Source organism: Fonsecaea nubica, assembly GCF_001646965.1.
Source record: "Fonsecaea nubica strain CBS 269.64 chromosome Unknown Scaff76, whole genome shotgun sequence".
Taxonomy (NCBI): domain Eukaryota; kingdom Fungi; phylum Ascomycota; class Eurotiomycetes; order Chaetothyriales; family Herpotrichiellaceae; genus Fonsecaea; species Fonsecaea nubica.
In genome coordinates this window covers 44230-66003 of record NW_019173749.1, presented here as the reverse complement: position 1 = coordinate 66003, position 21774 = coordinate 44230, and the positions used below count along the sequence as shown (strand labels likewise).

Genomic DNA, 21774 nt, shown 5'->3' with positions numbered 1-21774 from the left:
AACTGCGACCATCACCGTATCGCCCGGACAAGCTCGCCCAAGCGCCTCGAAGCATTGTACGGCACGCGCCGAACGACTCGAGCCGAGAAAAACTCCACCATTACGTTTTCGAGATGTCCAAGACAGCGACGACGATTAATGAGGAGGGGAATAGAGACAACCGTAGCTAGCCTTCAGGAGCACACCGGATCCGCCTCCGTTAGTCCGGCTAGGTTGACGCACTGTTACTTGTATATTTCCTGTTGATAGGCAACAATAACGCTCAACTGAATGCCGTTTCTCTCTTGCTCGATACTCTCATGTTGATGTTCTCCAAAGCTCCATATCCGCATGTATACTCAAGCCCGTGACAACTCTGTTCACTGTGCAGTGTTAGATGTCTCGACCAGGCTCTCCCTTATTGATACTTTTGCAGCGCCCTGGTACGACAGCAATTACATATGATCAATGCAGGGCAAAGTCCTGCCAAACCCATGGGTATCTCATGCCCTCTCCGTCCATCAACCCATGGACATAACATTCTCCCTTGAACAAGTGATATCTCCCGTCTTGTCGTAAAATGAAGGGAATTTGTCCACCATGAAGTATACAGATTTTATCTCCTTTGATCACATCGAAACGAGCCAATCCCATATAGCCTTGTCCCGAGAGAAAGAACCCTCTCGAACTGACCGCATGATTAATAAGGCTGCTGGAAATGAAAGATTCCTCGCTGTCTTGCTTATTTTGAACAGGCCAACGTGCAGCAAAACCACGCAGACATCGTCCCTTTACCACACGTATATCTGCAACAAGTGTGCGGAGGAAAGCTTTATGCGTGGTCTCGTTTCGGTGATATACTTTCCCAAGCTCTTTTTCGGACCAGGAATGCCACTTGCCTAATATTGATGGGTTGAATGGAAGGTCAAAAGCTTCTCCGAGCTTTGAGACTGTATCGAATACCAAGCCTCGTACAAACAAGGTTCGCAGGCCATCAGCAAGCTTGATCGATGGAGCATAATTGTCACTTGCTTTATATACCTTGTTGGAGAGAGCCTCATCGGGTATTTCATTCTTCATAAACGGTGTGGCTTCCAGCATCAATGTCCAGTCAGCGGTCCAGGAGGGTAGAGTGCACTTGGGATAAAACGATGAAGGAAGGAAGTCGAAGGTAGACCAAGATTGTGGTGTTCGTGCAGCTGCCTGACAGTGACCAAGTACATCTAAATTCCGCCCCGATGTGATCAGGGCATACGTGAATTTTATGTATGCTTTGTCAATTGGTATAGTGTAGTCCGGGTCCCCAGCCTCTTTGTGAGCATCGACCGCCAAGCTTGATAATGCAAAAATCTTATCTCTCGGGTCTGACGCTTCACACGTTCGCGCGTTATCGAGGAGCGAAAGAAAACTCGAGCCATATCCTGAACGTCTCCGAGTGCGCCGGAGCTGATCCAGAGCTATGACTCTGTGGAAGTGTGTCATGTCCAGGGGCTTGAAATCTTGTTTAAAGATATGTTGGATTGTGTGTTGCGTTATAAAATTCGCGGTTGCCGTGACTCTCCAAAACTCTGTAAGATCTTTACCGCACCTTAAATAGGTGTCACTAGCACAAGTTGCTTCTTGGATGATCCATACACGCCGCCACCAAGGGCGACAGAGAAGCCGGATTATTGCTTGGAGAGCTCTTTCACTGATATCTGGTACCGGTATACCACGTTTAGTCGCCAGCTGGGAGGTTCGCGTCGCCCAATATCGGTCGATGCTTTTCATAACGTTGATCGCGTAGCTGCTATCGTCGGATTCTAGTCCTAGCCAAATAACAACCTTTTGCGCCTTCTCGTAAATTTTCTTCATTTGGCGCACTTGCATGCTTCTCTCCGCCTCGTCTCGCTGATTTATGCAGACCGCGTCAACCCAGATTTTGATGGTTCTTTCTCCTTCGCATAAATATTCAAGAGCGATTGCAAGATTTGTTCTCACTCTGAAATCGTGACCGTCGAGCTTGATCGATGAGATATCAGAGCTGTCTCCCCAGGTGTAAGAAAGAGCTTCGTAAGTCGAGTCTTCATCCAAAGAAGCATGCTCAAGATGACACTCTAGTTCGGCCGAACTAGACCTTGTTATAGACAGTATTCTGATTTCTTGGGAAGCCGATTTCAATGGCGCATATTCAAATTCGTTATCCTCCATTAGTGCTGATCCTAATCCTTACTACGTGATGGTGGTATTGGCGTAAGAGGCAGAATTCAAGTGGAAGTATGCTTGTCATGCAAATTTGGTGTCGGGAATTGATCGCAGATGGACGTGGGTGGCATATGACTATTAGTATTGGGAGAAAATTTCCTGTTTATCTCAAAAACAAATATATGTAGTTGCGACTGGTAATCTACAAGGCTGAACTCCAGGCAGCAGCCTTGGATGAAATGTAAAATGCGGCACAAGCCCAAAACTGGGAACTCCTTGTCTGTAATAGGGCCAATTGTGGGCCCTCGGGCCTTGCTCAGGCACAACACCGCTGGGTGACCGCCACCCAGTACTGCCCACCCACCGCCTCATCTCAGGGAGCTTACTCAGCACTCACCTTCTTGGCGTATTTTGCTCAGACCTGAAAACGGAAATGGGGTTTGGTGAGGTGAAAATCTTCCGGTGAGTAGGATGGTACGTAGCTTAGTTATGAGCAGACAAGAGCCTGTGGATAGAATCATGATAGTTTATTAACGAGATGCCAAAGGCTGCATGCTCAAGATCAAGGGCCACAATGGAAAGACGACGACTTAGGACTATTTAGCAGCATCGAACCTCTTAAAAAGTATTACGTCTCGCGTGCAGGAAACAGACAAAAATTTCGAGTACCGCGTTCAGTGTTCCTACGATGCACGCGGCTGGGTGGCAAGCACTACGATAACTATACCCTCGAACGACTCATACACGGAAAAAACCCAGTATGGCTGGCAAGATCAAGTGATATCCAAGACTTTGCCAGACAGTACCTTGATTTCGCAAGCGCACAACGGTGTCCTGCTGTCTTCTTCGAGAATGTCAACCCCATCGTGGTCCGTGGAAGCCAATTTTGACCAGTATAGCGCTTTTGAGAAGCCAGAAAAGTCGAGGATCCAAGCAGGCGGTGGTTTGCAGGGCCAGTTCTCAATCGAAGCAACCTTTGACAAGGCAGGCTTTCCTGCGTCACGCACGATGATGAGCGCAACGTCTTCCATTATCCAGGAGCACTATATTTACAATAGTCTGGATCAGCTATCGCGAGTGCATGAATTTAATACTGGAGAGACCGTCGACTACACGTATGTCGCGCGACGATTGAAATCTTCGCAATCGGGATCGAATCCAATCCAGACCTATGATTACGACCTATCCGGCAATCCAACTGTTAAGAAAGACATTTCTTCGTCGTACACGACCGGGAAACTCGTAGGGACTCGTGGCGGCGTCAATGATGTAGAAGTACAGTTTGAGAAGGCCGGGCGGATGTACAAGCGCCAGCCCAACGGCGCCGCCATGACATTTGGCTACGACGGCTTCGGCAAATTAACATCTATGGTTGACACCAAATCAGGGAAGAAGGTATGAGGTTTCTTATGACCCACACGGCAACACACTGATCAAGAAACTCCCCGACGGCTCGTTGGAATTGAGCCTGAGTCCAGACTATCGGGTGACGGTCGGCGCGGATGGTTCTCGTCGGATTTCCCGGCGCGTCTTTGGCCCCGATCGTCTGATGGCAACCGTCACGACAGACATAGCTGCCAAAAAAAGCACCGGGCCCGCATCGGACGAGCAGAATTACTTGAATGTTCTGCACACGGATACCAAAGGCAATGTCACTCACACGTTTGGCTCTGACGGCACTCTGAAGCAAAAGTTCCAATTCGATGCCTTTGGCATTATGACTCCAAGGAGTGGGGAGGAAAACTCGACGACATATGAAACCATGGCCTTGGACACGATGACTGGTCTTCTCGACTTTGGCGCGAGGTGGTACGATCCACTGGTTGGTCGTTTCGCCACTCCGGACGACATCTTGGACGAGGCCTCGCTGAAACGGCAGGACGGTCTCAACCGGTATGCTTTCGAAAACAACGATCCCATCAACCATGTCGACCCCACGGGGCACTGGAGCTGGTCATCTGCCCTGGGTTTGACGGCTGCGATTTTGATGATAGGCATTGGCATCGGATTGATGTTCGTGACTGGGGGAACATTTGGAATTGTTGTTGCAGCGTACGTACCTGACCCCATTCCCAACGTGTGTCGTCCCGTGAGAATTACACCCTATGTTGTCGTTCCGACGCCCATTGTCTTGGTTCACTTTCTGTTGAAGCTATCCAGTGTGTCTGGACTTGATTCACCCAAACTAGTACTGACATGACAACTTCATAATTTTAGTTTCTCTGGAGCCTTCCTCAGCGCCGGTATAGCCGGAGCATTTCACGCGTGGGAGCATCAAGACGAAAAGGATCCCGGAACTTTCTGGCGCGGCCGGGGATCAACCGTGGGAATCAATTTCGGCATCGGCTTCGTGACCGGAGGCTTGGGAAAATACCTCTCGGGGGCGAGCGTTATGGCGAGATTTCTCGGGGCGTCACAGCGTTTCGCGCAAAGACTCTTCTCCAACACCACGGCGCAGCGTATCCTCGCCAGGGCACTCTATTACGGGGGTTCGGCGCTCGTCGGGGCCGTCGGCAGTGCAGCAACCAAAGTGGCTTCCAATTGGGTTGAGCGCGATTTCTACGGCCACAAGGACGTGTCGCTGTTTGACGGTGTCGGAGCTGCGTTCGCCACGGGCTTCGCCTTGGGCGTCGCGTCAAGCTACTGGGGGGCCAGTGGTAGTGACAAGGTCTGGCAGAAGTACGATAAGCTGGTGTACAAGGTCGAGCAACCCATCACTGGAATCAACTACCCCAAGGACATTTACGCCAACCTCTTCTCCAAGAACACCACCAACGAACTTGCCCATGCCGCGGGCGGAACTTGGGATAAAGTTGCGCGTACCAATCCCTTTAATGCCTTTGCTGCGGCGAAAAAGTGAACAGACAGACAGGCGGCGGCTGAGAGGGGGGGGGGGGGGGGGGTGACAGACATGCGACAAAGCGTCTTTTCCAAGGTGTGGCGTCTTTCAAAAAGGCTGGCTGCCAAATGAAAGGAGACTAGACTACCAGAGGACCACTGCAGAGAGGAGATCAGCAGGGTGGATAGTTAAACTTCAGGTGAGCAAGCGAGTAATTATTGTGACGGTTGTCATGGTCAAGATACCACTATTTCGACGAGGGCATTCGTGCCATTCATTATCCACACCGGACCCAGATATGTAGGTAGGCTCGGTACGAAGGCGCTTACCTGCTATAATATCAATAGGTCATCATAATTTGGGACGAGGTAGTTGGCTGCGTCACCACGCCAGGCAGCGCTCCCTTTGCTGGACGAAAATGCCAGGGGATCCTGTTCGGGGTAGTTGTATAAAATATATTTATAAAATATACGATGAACATGTCGGTCGTGCCCATCGACCGAGGCAACTCCCCAAAAAACTTTCATCAAGTCGCTTTCCTCAGCTCGGCCAATTTCATCAAGATGTCGTAGTATTCTCGACTGACGCCCCAACAGGCCAGTCGGGTCCGCAACAGTTTGGCCCCTTCCAACAGGACCTTCTGTGGCGTCTTGCAGATGTCTCCCACGTTGGTCATGTGGCCGGACATGGTGTGTCCGTTGCGCACAAAGTGTTGGACCATCTCGTCGTCGCAGGGGCGGTCCAGGTGGATGAACTCGGGTCGTTCGTCGTCCGAGGAGCAGGTGCCTTGGTCGGAATCCGAGTCGGAGCTCGCGCCCAGAGGGGACCTCGAGGTAGGTGGTGTCGTGCCGCCCACCACGGCGAGCACGGCATTGTTGTCCGAGGAGCGGCGGTCGGCAGATGATTCGGGAGACAGAGAAAGCTGCGGGTTCGAGGGGCCAGCAGCAGCAGCAGCAGCAGCAGATTTGCCTGGCCGTCCGTGGGCCTTGCTGATGAAGGTGACGGGATGTTCTTTTCTCTCCATGCGAGACGGCTGGATGGGGGCCCCGGCGTCGGGTCCGCTCGGACCACCTTCGGGCTTCTGGCTGGCCGCAGCAGCGTCGCGCTCAAAAGCAGTCGATTTATAGGAGCCATATGTCCACAGAACCAGGCTTGCCAGATAGACGGCGATCGGCTCGAAGAAGCTCATGGCGGAGTATCGACGAACATACCAAAACACCGAGCCGGCATGCACCATGGCCAGACGAGCCTTGTGCTGATCTTCTCGCAGCCATCGCCACGTTATCTTACGGATCTGCGGCAGTTTGGCGCTGTTGCGTGGTTGGTAGCTGCCGTCATGAACGTAGAATGACGCTTTGGGGGAATTGCCCACTTTGCCGATCAAGGAGAACAACAAGTCTTGTATCTCCTGAAAGGGTGTCAGGAGGACAATACGGGCGAGGTGTAGGTGAAGGATGACCCCGTGTTCGAGCCCTGAGGCCTTTGCAACAATGCTCGAAGCCTGCCAATGAAGCACATCGAGGCAATCGCAAGCGCTGTTGCGCCAGTTCGCGTAGAGAGGGTAGAGCGGGAGCCAGAAGTTGTCCTTTGATGGTGTGTTTAAGAAGCCTCGAGCTTTGCCTGTTGGAACCCATTCGCTCAGCGGCTGTTTGATGTGCGTGCCCACTTCCCACGTTCGTTGATAAAGGGCGTGAATCAGCAACGTCTGTGATAATTCGCTATACTCTGGATCGACTTGTTTCTTACTGTAGAGCGTCTCAAGGGCACCGCAGAGAGAGGGGGTTTCCGCCAGTTCTCGGGTTCTGTCTGCCCAGGTTTCTGGAGTTGAGGCATCCCAAATAGATTCAGAACAGGGCAGAGGAGTTCTTGCATCGTCCATGTTACAGAGCGGACGTGCGTTCGCCATGTAGCCCAGGCAACAATCAAGTAACCAAGACATATAGCCGGTACGCCGTAAGGATTCGACCCTGATCCATTTCTTCCACAATCGCAAGCGATCCTCGACACCTTCACTGTCCGTCTCGGCCTCTAGTAGATCACCTCCTGAAGAAACCTGCAACACCCCTGATTCTAAACACCACCGTGAGAGATCTGCATGATATCGTGGCGCCAGTGCCCTGAGCTGCTCACGCTCCGACTGAACCAAGCCGACAAGGTTCAAGATGCGGGCCTGTGCTAGTGGGAGTTCCAGCGGAGAGTCTGGTACACCGTCTGTGTACCTGTCAACAGCGCGGCGGAGGAACTCCTGGAAAGCTTCTCGAATGTCCGGACCATATGAGGATTTTGTGAAGGAACTGCCGATTGCCGCGGCAGCAAGGACCACTATCCAGTCAGACTGAGGCCCAAATGAAGCCTGGTGTAGGAGGGGAAAATTCTTGTGGAAGTTTTCGAAATAAAGATCAATGCAAATGTTGACTACACTCGAGGGTGGAAAGACAGTGCTTTGGAATGGGGTTGGCATCGTCGTCTGCGCACACAGATTTCGGAAGTTGCTCAAAATCAAGTCGTAAGTTGCCTCAGGACAGTATTCCGCCGAGCTGCGTGTCAACATGAAGTCCCAGGATTCAACATCAGGAAACGCATAGCCCGTGCTCTGTTTTCTGGGTTGGGTAAAGGTATCGGGCAAGGGAAGACTTTTTCTTTTCTTCCGCTTCAGGTCTAAACTGACAGAGCTGCCGTGCACAGATTTAGGTATGCGTATGCCGTCACTTGTTGAAGACACGGGACTCTGTTCGGCAACCTCGAATGGGGCTCGAAACCCTTGAGTCTCGGATGATCCATATGCAACGTCTTCGCCGGCCGAATAGATGTATTCGGGTGGATTGATGGCGAAGTCCACCGCGTAGTCAGCAGCTAGGCTGTTGGATAGTGCAGGGAGAATGAAAGAGAAATCTTGTTCGAGTTCTGCATCGTACGGGGACGGATAAATGCTCGGAGGGATCCAGTTTAGCGGTTCATCAAACGAGTTATACTCGAAGGTCGCGGTAGGCTCGACGAATCCACCACTAAACTGGGGGCCGAGGTAATCATTGCTAGGTTGGTCGTGCTGTAACAGTTGAGATGTGCCTGGCTTCATTGTACCAAGGGTTGAGCTTGGTTGTCCGTCTCGACTTACCGCCTGGTGTCCTATTGCGTAGTTTGACGGTATTGTAGCTTGCGCTGTGTGGGATGGAGCCGGAGTAGCCTTTGGGGTAGACAATGATTCTCCATCCGTACGTGTATTTGACGAGAGAGGGTCCAGGCCATCAGCAGCGAGTACTAACTCATTGAAGTTTCCGAGTATTCGCTGCTTCGTGGCCTCTTCGTCGTTGTCTTTCAAGGAGTCGGTCGACAATGACGTCTTCCGGCGTTTATTTGGATAGACGCATTCGAGCTGGCGCAGATTGCATCTGCCACAGGGCGAGCCACCGGAGCACCTGGATCTAGCTGCTGCACAGGCATGACATGCTCGGAACGTCCCAGTCGTCACTCGATGAATGGGTCCGCGATCTTCTGTAGAGTGATGACTTTTCTCGTGTCGAAGTAGCGTATCGGAGCGCGCGAATGTCTTGCCGCAGGATTTACATGCTGCAGATCGTTCTGTGGGCTTTCCTCCTGGCTTCTCCTTCATATCTGCGGTAAGACTGCATAGGAGCGAGAAATTAGTGTGTCGTTGGGGAGCGTAGGGAGCAAAGGTGAAGAGAAGCCCTGGAACATCGAGTTGGGGTCCAGACCTCGGCAGAGCTGCCGCATGAGGCACAACGCCGAGACTAGGAACGAGAACTAGTACTATTGGTGTGCACTAGTCGGAGTTAGCTGCGCTAGGGGATTCTTGTCATTTCAACGTCACTATCATAAACTACGAGCCTTACTCATCACAAGGCATTAGAAACCGCACGTACATGTACGAATGCTTCACCCACGGACGTCGTACTTGTACGCCCTCAAGGGACTCAACCCGGTGACTATCACAAATAACAGAGCTAATGGAGATCGAATCGCAACAAGAAACCCTGGAATTTCCTCCGGTGGCTGGTCTTCTCGCTTCAGACCCTGCTAGGTGCCATGGGGGCCTAAACACTTCAAGCTCGTTTCAGCCTATGCTTCCTGTCTATCTAAGACCTGCAGGACGGAAAGATGCTCGACCCCCGGTGCGCTGGCGTGGTCAAAATCGCTGAAAAAAGGGCTATCTCCCTCAGCCTCATTTCTGATCTTTCCTGATTTTTCCAACCCAAGAAGGCGGCATGCCCCTAACGAGAGCAGCAAGCTGTATACACGATGGAATCGAGAGCCGATCAAGGCCCTTTGCTGAACACAGGCCCCGACGACTCTATTGTGCCGTCTCAAGATCCCAGGAACTCTAGAAGCGCTCGACGGCTGTCATCTCTAAGCGTCGTTGGAGAAGTTCTGCTTGATTTGCTCATCGCTGTCTCGTGCGCCTACTTCATTGTCTTTGCTGTTCTGGTTTATGCTAGGCGTAACCAGCCTGTCGAGCAGCCCGGAAATCGAGACTTGATTGAAGCCGCCAAATATGTGAGTTCGGCCATCGCTGGCACCTGTCCTGGCCAGTGGCTGTTGCTAAACCATCCAGACTCCTACCATTTTCCCCATCTTATTCTCTGCAGTTGTTGCCAAATTTCTGAAAGCCATTGCAGCTGTCAAACTCGAGCATGGCACCTCTGTACTCACGATCGAATACCTCTTGCAAAGCCGCACTGTCTTTAGCACTTTCATGGCTCCAATTACATTGAAGACCATCAACGTTCTTACGCCCGTTCTATTCCTCCTTTGGGCACTCTCCCCTCTTGGTGGTCAAGCTGGACTGCGTGTCATATCGACTCAGGAATCCTTTTCGAATGCGACCCAGAACTTCACCTACCTCGCATTTGTATCCCCATTCAGCAACAACGGCGTCGGTTCAGCCTCAGCGGAACCTCTTGTCCCGATCAATGCCATCTTTACCGCTGCCATCATTGGCTCAGCAAAGACCAAAACTCTAGCCCAAGACCAATTCGCCAACGTCAAAGTACCCGTCTACGAAAGCTTGTCACCGGAAGATGGCACAGACTGGAGATCTGTACCAGAATCAGATGATGTCGAATGGAGTTCTCTCACTGGATTGCCCATTCACGACCTCCCATCAACTGGAGTTTCACGCTTCACCATGAACACTGGGTACATGCTCACTAGCTGTAATACATCAGGCCACGATTGGACTGAAGGTTACAGACAGAGCCTGGAGGAGTATATAGGCTGGAGCGGTGCCAACTACGCCCTCAGTCCAAACAGGGTCGACCAATTTGCTATAACTAACTTTACCTTTCGATCTCTTGATCTGTTAGCAGCCAGCGGCCCTGCGCCGGAGGGGAAGATTCTCACCGTGGCAAACTGCATAGTCGGTATGAGTTACGTCGAGGTACAGATCAAATGTGACGGTCAAACCTGTCACAGCGTTGCGGTCCGACCCTCACCAAACCCTGCCTCGCACCCGCTTAACTACAGCCACAACGCCCTCAGTGTGACTGACTGGACACCGATCAACGGACTCGGTCAGGAGGATATCAAGTATACGCAATTTTTTCCCGATTTCACCAACGCCACGAACCCAACGGTGGGGTGCGACACTGTCCTTTGTCCTCCAAGTGCCATAGAAGCATACTTGGCAGACCCGGCAAATACCGTGCTGCAGACTTCCACCACCAAGCTCTGGGAGTTGGGGGATGACATTATCTCCAAGCGGTTCACTCAGCTCATCAACACGTACTGGATAGACAGCATCGCGCCCGCCGCTGTGTCAGGAAATTTTACCGTGGCACCGAAAAGCAACTTGCTACTATACAACACGGACAGCACGTTCGGGACAGTCACGACCAGCCAGGTCGTCGTCAAGTGCGAATACGCGTGGCTTGCACTCATGCTTTTGTGTTCTATTGTACTGTTCATCATCGGCGTGGCCACGGTGGTGCTGAGTGCGCGTCGTCGCGGGCCTGACATCTTGGACAGATTCAGCTCGCTTCTGAGGGACAACCCGTACGCCAGTACAGTTCCTCACATATCGTCCATGGAGGATGCCGTAGACCAGTCGAAGCGGCTGGGAGATCTGATGGTTCGACTTGGGGATGTTCGTCCCGAGGAAGATGTCGGATATGTGGCGATCGGAGTCCTCGATGGCAAGCAAACGGTGCAGAAGCTGAGTATGAAGAGGAATTATGCTTGACTTGGAGAAGCGGACTCTACATATCCGCTACTACGTCTGTCCAGCGTAGAAGGTAGAAGATAACCCCCGTTATACTACTAGTACTAATTGATGTCCTGCATTCGTGTCGACTATTGCCTCCGTGACATAGGTTCGACCATTTCTGAGCTCATATAGTACCAAAGGAAACAGTGATGGTGATGAGCACCGAGATCCCATGTGATCGCATACTAGTATCCATGGAAGGAGGTGATGGTGCATCAGTGGCGACTGCCAGTGGTGCGCGATGCTGTACCTTCTTGAGCGGCAGCTTTCCTTTGGCTCATTACCACTCCTTCAACCTGCGCGAATGAGGCCGGCGAGAAATCTCGACAACCTGTCCTCGATTCTTTCTTTATCTGCAAGCTGAATGTACTATGTCACCGCTCTAAAGAGGAGGAAGAAGAAGGACAAGAACCTGTCCTCCTGAACAGCAGCGAGAGCGACAATTCCAACAATTGAAGAAGGACTACGGTAAGTGTTGATGCACTCCAAGCGACAAACCGTACATTGCTATCGCCCCAGGAAAGCTACACACGAAGTTCGTGCCCAATTTCAATCATCATTTTATCCCGGGCGAACAGCAGCGCAAACAACGTTAATACTAAGTATACTGCTATTAGTACCGGGAACAAAGTATTGCGAGAATCAAGTGGTAGTTCATAGTACACTTTGAATACTACTAGTAGTTGTGCAGTTTCGACGCTGCGTCTAATGCATATCGGATGCACATCAGATGCGTTGATTTGTTCTTAAAACCCTGATGCTGTGTCCCATGCGCATCAGATACTGCTACATCTACACAGTATAGTACTAGTACTAGTATACTGGGAGGTTAAAGCATCTTCACAAGACTGTATATTCACGTATGTCAATGATAGTTTAGGAGACAATATATTCTATTGGAACTTCCACTTGCCGAATACACAGACCTGAAATGGATGAAGTTACATAAGCAGGCATTTCGATAAAGATATAACAAATTAAATTCTCGAAGTCGATGTGCACTCAGTCGTGCAGTCACAGTATTTTAATATTTGCCGCAAAGTGGTAGGGCAGCAAGTGCTACTTCCGATGCAGAAACTTCCTGGCGAGAAAGCAGCAGTACTAAGGACTTGACTATCTCTCTTTACCACCTCGCAAATCCGTTTGTCACTGCCTTCTAGACAGGTGGTGAACTTCCAGCAGTTTGAAACGCGACACCAAAATGGCCTAATATGGTTTAGCTGGGATTGAAGGAGCCAGAACTGGGAGTTGCGATTTTAGTACTAGCGCCGTGCGTGCTCTGTTAGGAAATGGCACTACTTACTACCTACCTATGTACTTGAATGGCAAGGAGAAGTCTTGGGTATTTGGTACCCTGCAGCTTCCCTTGTTACAAAACTTGCTCTTTCCGGCTGGTGATGATGACTACTAGTAATTAGTACCTGCTGGTGACTGCGCCGTCTTCTTCTCCTTCCGTCCAATTGTGTCCAGCTTCGGTCGGCGGGCCTTGGCACATATACCGCCAAAAAGCCTTGACCATCTTTCCCCCTCTTTTTTGCCTCGATCACTTGGATTCCACTTCTAAGTTCTCTCCGCAACCGAGGACGGCCCTCCTCCCCGTGTTTCTCCAGGTTTTGCGTCGTTTTATTCGCGGACCTCAAAACGTGTGTCTGCGCTAGATCATCGGGTGCCTGAGACATCGACACCGTCCCTCATTTTTCATTTGCTCATCGTCGTGGCTTGCAGCAACGCAGAGCTGAGTTTAGGAGTCCAAGTAACTCAAACACCTTCCTAGGAGGGGTTTTCTAGGCCCTTTCCCGCTCAACTTGCGCCCTCTCCCAATGGGGCAGCTCCAGCAGCTCTGGGACGCATCGTGCAACCCATCAGCTGCCAGGTGGTAGCAACAGCTATAAAACTTGGAGCAAGCTTCTCCGAAACCTCTTCTCATTGACCTCTTCTTCTCCCTCGCTATTTCGCCGACAACATACGTCGTACCACTGTGCACTCGCTACTAGTATTCCAGATACTCTAATCGTCCAACACACTCGCTCTTTGACCGTTACGTACACTAGCAGCTTGACGAGTTAATCTCAATCGTCGAATTCACATCCTACTATCTGTTGCAGCTACAAAATCTGAGCAAGATGCGCTTCCTATCTTTCGCCGCTGTCGGACTCTCCTCCCTCCTCCATCTTGCAGCATCGCAAGATCTTTCTAGTCTCCCAGCATGTGCTGTATGTGTCATGGACCCGTCCCGCCGGCGAGGTAGGACTAACAACGACGTAGGTGACCTGCGCCGTCAACGCCATCTCTAGCACCGGCTGTGCTGCCACCGATGCTGCCTGTGTGTGCCAGGCAAGCAGTTTCCTCACTGGAGTGTATACGTGCATTTCTGCTTCTTGCAGTGCAGATGATATAGCTGGTAAGTTTTGGCCAAGGACCGTCAGGACCGAACACTAGTATGAAGCTGATCTTTCTCGTCTCCTCCAGCAACTCTGCAATTTGCCCAACAATACTGCGGATCGGCGGGCATCAGCATTACCCTCCCCACGGCCTCTGCCACTGCCGGACCGACTTCCACGCCGAGCTCAGCAGCCAGTAGCCCAGCGACAGCTTCCGCCTCCGTGACCAGCAGCTCTGTGCCAGCGAGCGGCGCCCCCGCTGCAACCTTTACTGGTGGAGCGCAGATCTTGAAGCAACAGTGGGCAGGCGTTGCTGGGATGATTGGACTGGGTGTTGCCGCCGTGCTGTAAGGGGCGATCAAGAGACAGGCTTTGGGTGGGATGAGCAACAAGGGCAGCAGAGAGATAGTATTGAAGGATGGATACCAGTAAAAGCCGGTACCAGGAAGAGTTGGCGATATGTTCACGAGATTATGACGCAAAACGGGAAAATGAATAAGTACTTTTAGTAGTACTAATAAGAAGACTGTCGGTCTCGTTGTGCACTGTTTATTATTTATTGCGCAATCCTACTTGAACCATAAGTAGTACCTCGTAACTGCGTTTCTAGCAGTTGTAGGTTGTGGAGGGCTAGGACAACTAGGTAAGTTGAGGATGGTCCCTTTTTGTGTCATCGAAGGCGTTCTGATCGTTGCGGTTCATTCAACCTCTAGCTCTCCGGTACGCCAAAGCTGGTGGCCTCGACGTGATGGCGGTCCACGTGGACGCCCAAGCTCTGGAACACGCAAAGGAAGCTGGTATTGAGCACGCCATCAACTCTCGCACTACCCCCAGCGTCTCCGAACTGGTCAAACCGATCACACCAGAAGGAAAAAGGAGCCGATGCCGTGGTCGTCTTCACTGCGGCCAGGGCTGGGGGTACGCGTGACCTTACGCCCAATCTCCTCAAGCGAGGCGGACGGTTCGTCTGTGTTGGCGCGCCACCGAACGGGATTGTCTTCGACTCAATGGCTTATGAAACGTATCTCGAAGTCCGGGCAAGTCTCGGCAAAGCGTTGTGGAAGACGGATTAGACTAGATTCCCAAGCAAGACCGTAGTGAGGGGACCCTGGTACTGACTGCTACTCTCTCATGGACTGGGGACGAGTACACTAGTATTGTCATCAGACCTGATCTAGTACAAGTTCGGGGAGCGTATGTATGGATGCCCTCTTTGGCTCGGAATCGTCTGAACACTCACTCACTGGTGAAAAATTCCCTCTGTCGATTTTATCCCGGGTGGCCCATTGAAGCGACGCCGACCAGGTAGGTATATGTTTATAATAAATATATCTCTATATCCACGTCTACCTCTCGAGACAATCAACCCTGTGTCGCGCCCAGGCGAAAGACCTCGTCGAAGAAGTGATTCGCCAGGGCGATATTCTTCGGGTCGGCCGGGGGAATCAGCTGGGTGGCGTAGAGGGCGGCGACGCCACGGTCGCGGTTCATGATCCAGAGCAGATTCGGCAGGCCTCCCCAGGTGAGGGTGCCCTTGCGGTGGACCCCGATGTCGTCCTCCATGTACAGCCCGCCGAGACCCCAGTTGATGCCGCCGGTGGGGTCCGCGGCGCCGGTCATGGCGGCGACGACGGGGGTGCTGGCCAGCAGGGCGGCGAGGGAGGGCGAGCCCCGCGCGAACTGCGGCGCGAACATGCATTTTTCGATCGTCTCGCGCTTCAGCAGCCGCGGCTCGTCGCGGATCAGGTCGCCCAGCACGGCGAGGTAGTCGGTCGCCGTCGAGTAGAGGCCCGCGCCCGCGCAGTCCTCGGGCGCCTCGTCCGGCCACATCTTCTGGGACATCTTGAACGTGCCGTCCGCGTTGCGCTCCACGGTGGGCATCAGCCGCGCCTGGATCTCCGGGTGGCGCTCGAGGCGGAACGTCGTCGAGTGGATGCCCAGGGGCTTGAATATGTGCTCCTGCAGGTAGTCTTCTAGTGAGGTGTTGTTGAGACGCGCGACGAGCTCACCGGCCCACTTCCCATTGGAGACTCAGGTCAGTAAACGCTGTAGGCAGTGAAGGAGAGGTGGGAGGTGGCTGGCTCTTATCGTTGACTCACATCGATGCCGCCGCCGTATGACCATCCTTCACCAGGCTGGTAGAGTAAAGGTATAGTATGTGCCTTTGCCACGAGCGCGCCTAGGGACACGGCGCCCTCACCCCTCGAGGCCCGCCAGGCCACCAGCAGGGGGTCCATGAAGTCATACGCGTGCCCGCTGCTGTGGGTCAGGAGGTGTCTGAGGGTGATTTTCTTGGTGGCGGGCTGCGTGACGAAGCGTTGTGAGCCCTCGAGGGACTCTCCTCCTTCCTTGGGCGGTGGCGAGAACACCTCGGGCGCCGCAAGCTCCGGCAGGATCTTGTCGACGGGGTCGTCCAGCCCGACTTGGCCGCGCTCGACGCACTGCAGCGCCGCAACCGTGCCGATCAGCTTCGTGCACGACGCGATCCATAGCGTCGCGTCCGGGTCGACTTGACTGGATGGATCGTCGACGTTGGGGTGTCCCGCGGCTTTGAAGTATAGCTGCTTTCCTACAGATTGAGAGAGAGCGTGTCGAGTCAGTCAGTCAGTCAGTCAGTTTGCCAAAAAAAAAAAAGAGTCCCCTTCTTGTTCAGGTTTTCGCCAGCCTTGTTAGGGGTCGGCGGCCCCAAATGACGTTATATGATATGATATGATACCTAGCTAGGGTATGATATGACATGGGTCAAACGCACCGTGTTTGTCCACCGCGGCCAGAATACATGCGTGCACGGCGTTTTGTGCTGGGTCTGTGCTGTTGGCCAAAATGCCTTCAAAGTCTGCCATGGCTGCTGAGAGGAGACGAGGGTGCTGAGAACAAGAGAAATGAGGCTCGGGGTTTCACTGGTATCAGGTCTACGTTTCCTGCGACAGACAACTCGCAAAGCTCCTATCCGTCGTGGTGATTTCGCAAGGAAAAGGAATATCGTGATCGATTTGTCGGTGCTGGATGCGAGAGGGGGGCCCAGGGAAGTCTCGGTAAAAGCCAACCCTACAAGACGGGTTTTTCCTTATGATTCCCCAAATCGGGGGATGCAAGGACTTTATAGTAGTGTCTGCTAAAGAGCTACTCGTACTCGGTATGCTTCCTTTGTTGTCTAGGACTTGGGTCAGGACAAAAGTCTTGGGTTGAAGGTGGGAGAGGGGAGGGGGGAGGGGGAGTAATTTCTGTGATGTTTTAGGATAATAGTCAGCTTACTTGGATACATAACGGCCTGCCCCGCATACGGGATAGAAGCTCGGTAGAGCTGAGAGCGTTAGTTGTTTGGTCTAGCCAAAAAAAAAAAAAAACATGTCAAGGCTGTGCCATATGTGGTTCACCAAGTATTGCATAAACGAGTCAGTGTCCCGAGGCTCGAGCATAAAATACTTTCCCCAGAAAACATAAAACTATTTCACTTCCGGCTTGGAATTGGGATTTATTCTGATTCGGTCCATTTTCTCCACAACCTTATTACCCCCGTTCCCCTGGTCGATGGCCCATTTGGCTTCGGTCCTCCAAGTCGGTCAAGCCTTTTGCAATATTGGTCGGGCAGAGAGAGCCAGGATTGGTGATTTCCACCCGCTGACTCGCTGACTAGACTAGTTGTGGTGTATAGCGAGGCATCTTTGGCAACTACTGGCAAGAATATCTCATCCTTGTCAAGTGTTTCTTGGCCTGGGCTCGACGACTACCCAAGGTTACGAGATGGCGTTGAACGGGGATCAAGTTGAGGAAAGACCATACCTTCAGCTACGAATGTTGCTTGAGATGCAGCATAAAAACAGCCTTGACCCAGAGACCACATGTCAAGCTGGATCCATGATGGATTCAAAGCCTCTCCTGTGTTCTCTACCACTCGGACCAAAAGTATTCGCGACTGCTCCATAAGATGACTCTTCGAGAAGTCAACGGTGTACACCTCAATGGCGATGCCGCCAACGGTGTCACCAACGGCAGTGCCGCAGATGTCGACCAAGACAAACACCTCCACCTCGACGCCGTGATTGTCGGGGCTGGATTCAGCGGTATCTGCTCACTTCACCACCTGCGGAAACTCGGTCTCAAAGCCAAAATCTTCGAACAGGGGAACGAGATCGGCGGCGTGTGGCACTGGAATCGATATCCCGGAGCGAGGGTGGATTCGGAATCACCACTGTACATGTTCCACATCCCCGAGCTGTGGAACAAGTTCAAGTACAAGGAGCGGTTTCCGGACGCCAAAGAGCTCCGCCGCTATCTCAACTACGCGTCCGACACGCTGGAGTTGAAGAAGGACGTCTACTTCCACTCCAAGGTGATCCACGCCCAGTTCAACAAAGCCACAGGTCGATGGACCGTCAAGACGAACGCCGGCCACACGGCCACCGCAAAGTATTTGGTCATGTGTGTCGGGTTGCTACACAACTCTTACACCCCCGACATAGCCGGCATGGGTGATTTCAGAGGCGACATTTACCATTCATCCAACTGGCCGAAAGACTATAGCGTCAAGGGAAAGAAAGTGGCCCTGATCGGGGCCGGAGCGACTGCCGTCCAGATCACCCAGGAAGTGGCCAAGGAGGCCGACCACCTGGACGTCTACATCCGCAAGATCAGCTTCTGCCTTCCCATGCACCAGAGGGAGTATCGGGAGGACGAATACCTCCAGTACAAGGCATATTACCACTCGTTTTTCGCCGCGAGCAAGAAATCTCGGGTCGGGTTTCCCGTTCAGGGTCCCAACTGCGGCGTCTTCGACGTCACTCCAGAGGAACGTGAAGAGCACTGGGAGCTAGGCTGGGCCAGTGGTGCAGCCAACTTCGGCCTCTCCCAGTACAACGACGTACTGATAAACCCCGAAGCCAATCGACTCGCCTACGATTTCTGGGCCAAAAAGATCCGGGCGAGGATGACGGATCCCAAGAAACGGGATTTCATGGCGCCCCTCGAACCGCCTTACTATTACGGCACCTCTCGGTCGCCACTGGAAGGGGACTATTACGAGTCCCTGGACCGACCCAACGTGGACATCATCGACGTGAGGAACCAGGGGTGGAGGTTTAACGAGACGGGCATCACCACCGACGACGGCATCAGTCGTGAGTATGATGTTGTCATTCTGGCCACGGGATTCGACAGTTTTACCGGCTCGTGAGTGTTACCCTCTATCAGTGTTGCTACAGGGACTCTAATCATTTACTCGTAGATTTACCCACATGGGCCTGAAGAATGTCGACGGGGTCGACATGAAAGAACTCTGGGAGGGCGGGATCCACACATACCTGGGCATGTTTGCCCATGGATTCCCCAATATGTTCATGATCTGCGCACCGCAAGGTATGTCCATTCCGAAGGAAAGAAGGAGGACCTTTGCGTTGACCTTCGAACAGCACCCACGGCCTTCACCAACAACCCGACCCTGATGGAATGTCAATGGGACCTACTCGAAGACGTGGTCCGCAAAATGCAAGACGACAAGATCAAATACATCGAACCGATCCTCGAGGCCGAGGAGGGCTGGAGACACAAGGTGACGTCGGCGACAGATGGTACCCTGTTCCCGTACACTCGGACGTGGTGGAATGGGGGCAACATCGCCGGCAAGAAGGTGGAGAACATGACCTCATGAACGGCATTGACGTCTTCATGGTCGAGGCAGCTGAGAAGCTCAAGGACCTGAGAGATTTTGTCCAGGAAAGGCAGCTGGGCGGCAACCTCGTGCCACCTGCGTGAGTGTCATGTTGCCACCAATCAGGCCTGCCGGGCTGCTTTGAGATTAGAAGATATATCACAAAGTCTTATCCACAGAGGTTAAAGCCACGAGGCTGATGGCTAATGGCCCCCCCCTCCCCCTCTTTCTCCTCCGTTTCCACAGTGTACGAACTCACACCCACGCCTACCCGAGCAAAGCAGGACCGGGTACCTCGTTCTCCGGGAAAGGTCCCTAGGGCTATGAGTCCTCTTGGCTATTCAGTGCCCCAGACTGCGTAAAACCAGTGAGACGCGTCAAGAGGCACGCACCCCAATCCCTCCAGCCACAACTGGATAAAAAGAAAACGGGGAGGGACCAGGAGGGGGAATGATGGTGCCCAGTCGACGTGAAACCCCATATTGGGGATAAAACAGGCGGAGGGGAGAGGTGGTTCGAGAAAGTCGGATGCCACGGCAAGACTGGTTGACTCTTCTATACAATGGCACTGTACTATTTACCGAGTAGGTGTGTTGGGCGTCAACGTCTCTGCACACAGAGGTACCTCCAACTCCTGAAGCGTCAGCCTCGCAATCTCATCCAATCACATACCGTCCTTTACTCTTCCTGGTCCAGTATCTTTCCTATATGGCCCGTGGTGTTCACAATCTGTCCCAAAGGCACCTGGTGTCAACTGCCGTAGTCAGACGGTACTATTTTACCTCGATGGGGTTCCCGAGGTGCTTTCCCGCCCCCTTTTCTTTTAGGTATTATCAAACAATATTACTATCATTACACAGCTTATAAGCTTGTGATTATACCTGGAAAATAAAATATAGGGGTCCTTTACTGAAAGTACCGAGTAAAATGATAGAATAACTTTGCGACAGTGTCGTCATTACCCCGCAATGGCGGTCACAGCCTCTGCCAGGATGCTACGTTGTGATTGGTGGCCTCACCTTGGCCTTGCCTGGCCAAGCTGTCAACAGCACCAGCCACCACCACCACCACCACCCCAGCTGCACCTCCCAACTACCTCGTACATATTTCCCGCCACCTCTTACCGAGTACATATCTACTCAAAACCTTCACCATCGCCCGTCTCTGCCTCCAGTCACTGCTCCTGACCAAACCTCACAATTTCCCTTCAAGCTCAGAGGCGTGAGGAAGGTCGTCAGGTGATCAGGTGATCAGGTGATCCTGTGGCCAGGACCTCAAGAATCAATTTCCTCTCAGCAAAAGTCGACAGAGAGAGAGAGCGCGACAGTAATCTCTGGCGGGCCTTTCCTGCGCCACGAGGTGGAGCTCTTGTTGACATAAGTTGAACCATGGCATCCAGTTCTGGTCCCAAGAGCGACAAGCGCAGGGTTGTAAATACAGTGCCTGATTCTCCATCGACACCGTCTAGATCCATTAAACGGTCTCGATCTCCTATCCCAATACCCAGTGACAACGAGGAGGAACCGCTTCCCCGGCGCCAGAAGAGACCAGCGGACCAGATGTACCCCTACGCCTGTCCATTTTACGTGCGAAACCCGGACCTGTACTCAGCATGTCTGGGGGACGAGGAAGAGCAGGTCGGTGACATCGACGGCATCCATCGACATCTGACAAGGAAACATCGTGCACCAGATTATTATTGCCCTTGTTGTGGCGTCCCCTTTGACAATAGAGCCAGCTGTGACGAGCATATCCGGGGCAGGACGTGTGAAGCGATATATCCTGCCCCAAGTTTCCAAGGCCTGACGAGTCAGATGCGGGTGCAATTAGACCAGGAATTCAAGAAGCCCACATCAGGGAGGTACATGAGGGATGACGAGAAATGGTTTCGAATGTTCAATTTCCTATTTCCGACAGAGGTCAGTCAGGAAAAATCTCCATATCTCGACGCCGACGACGTCCGCACCAAGACGTTGCTCTCTCTCAAGGTCTATATCAGCAAGCGCGGGGGTCGCGACACGAGGAACGCAATGACCGCGATGATTGACGAATTCTCACAGCAAAGCCTGTTACACTCGGCGTCCCTTGAGGGCGTGATAACAGTTACAGACAGGAACGTCGGCGCATCATCGGCTGCGAGGCCTGGACGACATGTGAACGAAGACGCAAGGGCAAACGCAGCTGCCACAACAGCTACAACGGCCATGTCCACTGCTTTGAGACAGCCAAGAAGCAGGTCTCCTACGGCCTCTGTCGTAGCCACCGGAGGCCCCATGGCGCGTCGGACAGACCGCAACAGCCGGCAGCTTCGCCCACTACGCAAGCCGCACGTGTCGACTAAGCGTACATGTGATGCTTGTGCCAAGAGCTTCAACCACGCGAAATCCCTGGCACGTCATATCAAGTTGGTGCATCCCGACTCTGGGTACAGCTGTCCCGACTGTGGCCGTAGACTCGCCCGACGGTCCAGTCTCCTGCGGCATATGAAAAATACATGCAAGGGCGCCATACACAGCTAGTCAAC

At 52.6% G+C, this 21774-nt stretch overlaps 7 protein-coding genes across 7 annotated transcripts; 5 read left to right on the top strand and 2 right to left on the bottom strand.

The window, feature by feature from the left end:
* Positions 1–3015: 3015 nt before the first annotated feature.
* AYO20_08908 (hypothetical protein) lies at positions 3016–5023 on the top strand (the record flags this gene model as incomplete). The annotated part of the gene is made up of 3 exons (XM_022647181.1): positions 3016–3558; positions 3602–4215; positions 4381–5023. The coding sequence occupies 3 exons, from the start codon at positions 3016–3018 to the stop codon at positions 5021–5023; spliced, it is 1800 nt and encodes a 599-aa protein (XP_022496839.1).
* Positions 5024–5528: 505 nt separating this feature from the next.
* AYO20_08907 (hypothetical protein) lies at positions 5529–8612 on the bottom strand (the record flags this gene model as incomplete). Its single annotated transcript, XM_022647180.1, has 2 exons — positions 5529–8048; positions 8118–8612. The coding sequence occupies 2 exons, from the start codon at positions 8610–8612 to the stop codon at positions 5529–5531; spliced, it is 3015 nt and encodes a 1004-aa protein (XP_022496838.1).
* A 647-nt stretch (positions 8613–9259) lies between these two features.
* Positions 9260–11198, top strand: AYO20_08906 (hypothetical protein; the record flags this gene model as incomplete). Its single annotated transcript, XM_022647179.1, has 2 exons — positions 9260–9514; positions 9573–11198. The coding sequence occupies 2 exons, from the start codon at positions 9260–9262 to the stop codon at positions 11196–11198; spliced, it is 1881 nt and encodes a 626-aa protein (XP_022496837.1).
* A 2147-nt stretch (positions 11199–13345) lies between these two features.
* AYO20_08905 (hypothetical protein) lies at positions 13346–14676 on the top strand (the record flags this gene model as incomplete). Its single annotated transcript, XM_022647178.1, has 4 exons — positions 13346–13435; positions 13488–13623; positions 13692–13950; positions 14394–14676. 4 exons carry the CDS (start codon positions 13346–13348, stop codon positions 14674–14676), a joined length of 768 nt encoding a protein of 255 aa, XP_022496836.1.
* A 289-nt stretch (positions 14677–14965) lies between these two features.
* AYO20_08904 (hypothetical protein) lies at positions 14966–16446 on the bottom strand (the record flags this gene model as incomplete). Its single annotated transcript, XM_022647177.1, has 3 exons — positions 14966–15619; positions 15703–16172; positions 16356–16446. 3 exons carry the CDS (start codon positions 16444–16446, stop codon positions 14966–14968), a joined length of 1215 nt encoding a protein of 404 aa, XP_022496835.1.
* A 1085-nt stretch (positions 16447–17531) lies between these two features.
* On the top strand, positions 17532–19250 carry AYO20_08903 (hypothetical protein; the record flags this gene model as incomplete). The annotated part of the gene is made up of 3 exons (XM_022647176.1): positions 17532–18772; positions 18828–18958; positions 19012–19250. The coding sequence occupies 3 exons, from the start codon at positions 17532–17534 to the stop codon at positions 19248–19250; spliced, it is 1611 nt and encodes a 536-aa protein (XP_022496834.1).
* Positions 19251–20638: 1388 nt separating this feature from the next.
* On the top strand, positions 20639–21769 carry AYO20_08902 (hypothetical protein; the record flags this gene model as incomplete). The annotated part of the gene is made up of 1 exon (XM_022647175.1): positions 20639–21769. The coding sequence occupies one exon, from the start codon at positions 20639–20641 to the stop codon at positions 21767–21769; it is 1131 nt and encodes a 376-aa protein (XP_022496833.1).
* Between the last annotated feature and the right edge of the window lie 5 nt (positions 21770–21774).